Source organism: Vicia villosa, unplaced genomic scaffold (genome assembly GCF_029867415.1).
Source record: "Vicia villosa cultivar HV-30 ecotype Madison, WI unplaced genomic scaffold, Vvil1.0 ctg.001067F_1_1, whole genome shotgun sequence".
Lineage (NCBI taxonomy): Eukaryota > Viridiplantae > Streptophyta > Magnoliopsida > Fabales > Fabaceae > Vicia > Vicia villosa.
The window spans coordinates 409811-414216 of NW_026705469.1; the positions used below are offsets into that span (position 1 = coordinate 409811).

Here is a 4406-nt window from a genome sequence, read left to right on the forward strand (position 1 = left end):
TCCCCTTCAGAGTCACCTTGGCATATCAAATTAAAGAGACAACAATTTCAATCATTGTTTCATATGCAATGACCATTAACAAATCTTCGGGAAATCTCTATTCATACATAATGATTTAACAACAATAATCCCAAAATCTCTATGGCTAACGTTGTTTGCAAAGAAGCATTTGCAAACATTTAGTAAGTTATATACACTTTTTATTCATTTTTAATATCTTTTATTTTCTTACTGAATTGTTCAATTCGTTTTTCAGGTACGGTTCTGCTGCAGCAAGGAAATTTTTGTTAGCCAATGCATTTAATTATTCGATGTACATTTAATACAAGGCATTTATTTGGTTAACCAAACAACTATTGTTTACTTCTAATCTATGGGGTTTGTGTAACTTCCAATTACAACTCTATTTGCATTTCATTTGTACTTTAATAGCTTACTACCTACTAGTACTTATGCTTCAACAAAACTTCACATTGTCTTATTCTTTAATCACTGCACACTGTAGAAGATTGGTAGATGGTCACGTGTGCAGTCGCGTGATGTTTATTGTTAGACAAGACTTTCAAGTTTGGCTACCTTTCATTCCCCCACCTTCCATTCATTCCATTAAACTATAAAAACACCTCCGACTCATTACAATATCACACACCACTCTCAAATTACATAACATTCCATCTATCTCTCTCTCTCTCTCTCGCAACAAACAAGCACCATGAGTCTCGGAAAAGCGTTCTTCATGTTCCTCGTCATTCTAATGGCGGCCGTCTTCAACGTCCACGCTCGTGTGGTTCAGCCACTCTGCATGGGTGGCGGTTGTCCATGCAAGAATCCGCCTAATTGCCGTACCGCCGCCGCCGCCGTTCCACCACCAAGGAAGTAGCTACCAACTTGGATGGGCAATATATAAGTATTAAATAAATTGCCATTTTCATTATTTCTAGTTTTATTAGGTGTGCTGTGATGTGATCTCAATGTATTTGTTTGGTTTGTACTAGTAATGAATGAAGGAATTAATGTCTTATTAAGCTCTTTTACTGTTTCTCTATTTTATTTTTCATGACTGACTGAGTAGGAAGAGAACTTAATCTTAAATTTGAAAATGACAACTAGCAGTAACTTTGTGTCTTGTTTTTAAAAGCAACATAATGAGTCTATATATTATACATATACAGACAATAATATGGAATTTGTCTTCCTTTCAGAAAAATAAAATGCAATTATTATATTTAAGGGTAACATAATAATACATACAGGAAAATGATTCTGTTAGAATGTAGGAACAGTTGGGAACTAGAGGGTCTTGGTCAAATAGATTGACCTGGGGAAAGGGATATGGACCATCAGAGCATGAGTTCTGACTCGGTCAACAGATCAAATGGTGATAATATTCCGTTGGGGCAAGGCATGCAGATGGGAATACAAGAGATAGCTATCTCACAGTGGAGATACTTGTCACCAACACATCGGACAACAATAATTCAATAAGAGATTGTGAATGGTTTATGATTTTGTGTAGAGGTAAGTTACAGGTTCAATGATAAGGTTTGTGTGAGTTTGGTATGAAAGGTGTGTAGTGACTGTGAAGGACAAAGAGGATGAAATGTTTTGATTGATTTTCTTTAATTTTAAATGATGAATGATTTTTAATGTTTTTTGAATGGTTTGCAATGTTAGAAGTTAGTGTCATTTTGGTTATTGTTGATCTTAAACTCATCAAGAGTATCGAAATTATAAGATGGACGGTAAAAATTAGTGTTGCTTTGGAATTTACAGTGGTGGTTAGATCTAAAGAAAAAATATATTAATTTTTACAAATCATCAAAGAAAAAGTGAAGGGACTTGGGTATAAATACACCATTAATTGCAAAGAGAGGCCATCACTTATTTGTACTTAAGGTCATATACGATGTACTATTAGCAAATACAAAATGATAGATTTGTTGTTTTGTTTTTATCCTCATTGTTTTTTTAATGTCTCTAAAATTTATTTATTAAAGTTGATTAATGTAATACGAAACCTTTGATTTTGGTCTCGTAAAATAAAAGTTAAAATCAATATTACAAATTCATTTTTAATATAACAGATTTATTAAGAAACTTAAAAAACATTAAGAAAATCATTTTTCAATATTAAAAGAGAAATGAAAACAACATTTTATCAGGACTAATGATAAGCAAAAATTGGTATATTTGCATATATATTAAAGACATATTTATCTACATATACTATAATTTATTTTTTAATAAGTAAATCAAATATAATAGAATAAACAAAAAAAAAGAGAATAATCTTCCAACAAACTCATGTCTAAATTTATAACCCGCTTATCATTTATCTGAAAAAAGACAAACTAAAATATAATATAATATTATTAATTGTGTGTCCGTGCGATGCACGGAAAAATTTTATTAAATAATTATTTATAAGTATTATTCTTTAAAGAAGTATTTTAGAATATAATTAAACTATACAAATATTTTGTTTATATTTGGTGTGTTTTTATATAAAATATAGCAAAAATTTAATATGTTACATTTTATAAAAAATGACAATGTATTTTTTTAATATAATTAAAAAATTGGAAAACAGTAAAAAATGTTAATAAAATTTAGAAGGTTTAGTATGTCTCTTTTGATTTTTCATATTTTTGATATTATACATTACTTTGTTAAAATAATCAGTTTTATGACAATGAAAAGAGTAGCTTTATTTATGGATGGACACCAATCATATACATTATACAATTAGTTTTGTTTATATTTCAGAAAACAATCATAATTAAGATCAATAACATAATACATGCATGTTAACATGCTTTGATATTGTAATTAAATAAATGACCAACAAATCTACAAAGAATTCTCAATCTTATCATGTGATGATCTTTGACTATTTAATATTCAACAAATAATTTTGGTCCATTTTCTACTTTATTCTTGCTACTTAATATAATTACATGTTTTTTAATAAATTGAGTTATCTTTGCCCTATGATTCCGTTGGTGTATATCTCATGAGTTATTCGATTGGTACCCCTCCATTTAAGGTCTATGCTTTTTTAGATACAGGTAGTAATTTAATTTGGCATGAGTGCAAGCCTTGTAATATATGTTACAACCAAACATCTCCTATTTTCAATCCTTCAAAATCTTCGAGTTACCAAAATATTCCATGTTCTTCAAGAACATGCAAATCTATGGCAAATGCTTCTTGTTCTTATGATCGAGATGCATGTGAGTATACATTAGATTATGGTCATGGAACAAAAACTCAGGGAGATCTTAGTGTGGAAACTCTTACATTGGATTCCATCTCCGGTTCTGTTATCTCATTTTCTAAAATTGTGATAGGATGTGCACATACTAATACTCAAGGCTTTGAGTATAACGGTAAAAGTTCTGGTATAGTTGGCCTTGGAAAAGGGCCTATGTCAATTATAAAGCAATTAGGATCTCTAACAGATGATAATTTTCATATTGTTTAATCGTCAATGAGTATTACAGAACATCTAATTTATCTAGCAAACTCAACTTTGGAGATGCTGCTATTGTGTCCGGTGATAAAGTTGTTTCAACTCCTATGGTCAAAATGATTGGGAACCAACAAAAAGATTATTACTATCTAACTTTGAAGGCCTTTAGTGTGGGAAATAAGAGAATAAAGTACAAGGGATTTAAACGTGAAGGAACAAATGCTTCTACTAATAACATCATAATTGACTCGGGTACACCTGTATCTCTTCTTCCACGTCATGTTTTTCATAAGTTAGAATCTGCGGTTAAGAAAGTTATTAAACTAGAGCGCTTTCAAGATCCTACTGATTCGTTTAGCCTTTGTTATAATACTACATCTAAAAAACTGAATTTCCCTGTAATTACAGCACATTTTAGTGGCGCAGATGTTAAGTTAGATCCTAAGGGCGTCTTTAGTACTATATTTAAGGGAATTGAATGTTTTGCTTTTCGACCACATAACAATGGATTAGGCCTTTTTGGAAGCATGGCACAAATGAACCATTTAATTGGTCATGATCTCAAAAGAAATATTTTCTCCTTCAAACCTACTGATTGTAGTAAGTATTGAATAAATGTAAACGTCTGGTACCAAACTTACTTGATAAATTAATAATACATTTGTATTTTGTTTCATATTTATTAAGAGGGATAACACGTAAATGTATTGCATTTGTAGCTCAATTTACTTAAATTATTTCCCATTTTTAGTCTAAATTTAATTGCTTTGTATTTGTATTACGCTGGTATTTGTTTATTTTGCAAGTATCTATTTATTTGAAGACTTTATGAGAAAATGAAAAAATGAGAGTACAAAATAGCAAAAGGGAACAAAAAGAGAATAAAAGAAGAAACCAAGCCCAGGCCCAATGGAGTCTCACACGTGGCCCACTT

General features: G+C 30.5%; 1 protein-coding gene across 1 annotated transcript; it reads left to right on the forward strand.

The window, feature by feature from the left end:
• The first annotated feature begins 754 nt into the window (after positions 1-754).
• On the forward strand, positions 755-4110 carry LOC131633063 (aspartic proteinase CDR1-like). Its single transcript, XM_058903773.1, has 5 exons — positions 755-876; positions 1403-1518; positions 1675-1742; positions 2978-3463; positions 3496-4110. Exons 1-5 carry the CDS (start codon positions 755-757, stop codon positions 4081-4083), a joined length of 1380 nt encoding a protein of 459 aa, XP_058759756.1. The 3' UTR covers positions 4084-4110.
• The last annotated feature ends 296 nt before the right edge of the window (positions 4111-4406 follow it).

What these genes read in the sequence shown, in the direction of transcription:
- LOC131633063 (XM_058903773.1), top strand. Translation starts at nt 755, where the DNA reads ATGGCGGCCGTCTTCAACGTCCACGCTCGTGTGGTTCAGCCACTCTGC. An exon ending in GCCGTTCCACCACCAAGGAA is followed by an intron (nt 877 to 1,402) that starts GTAGCTACCAAC and finishes CGTTGGGGCAAG; the next exon opens with GCATGCAGATGGGAATACAA. An exon ending in TCGAAATTATAAGATGGACG is followed by an intron (nt 1,743 to 2,977) that starts GTAAAAATTAGT and finishes TAATAAATTGAG; the next exon opens with TTATCTTTGCCCTATGATTC.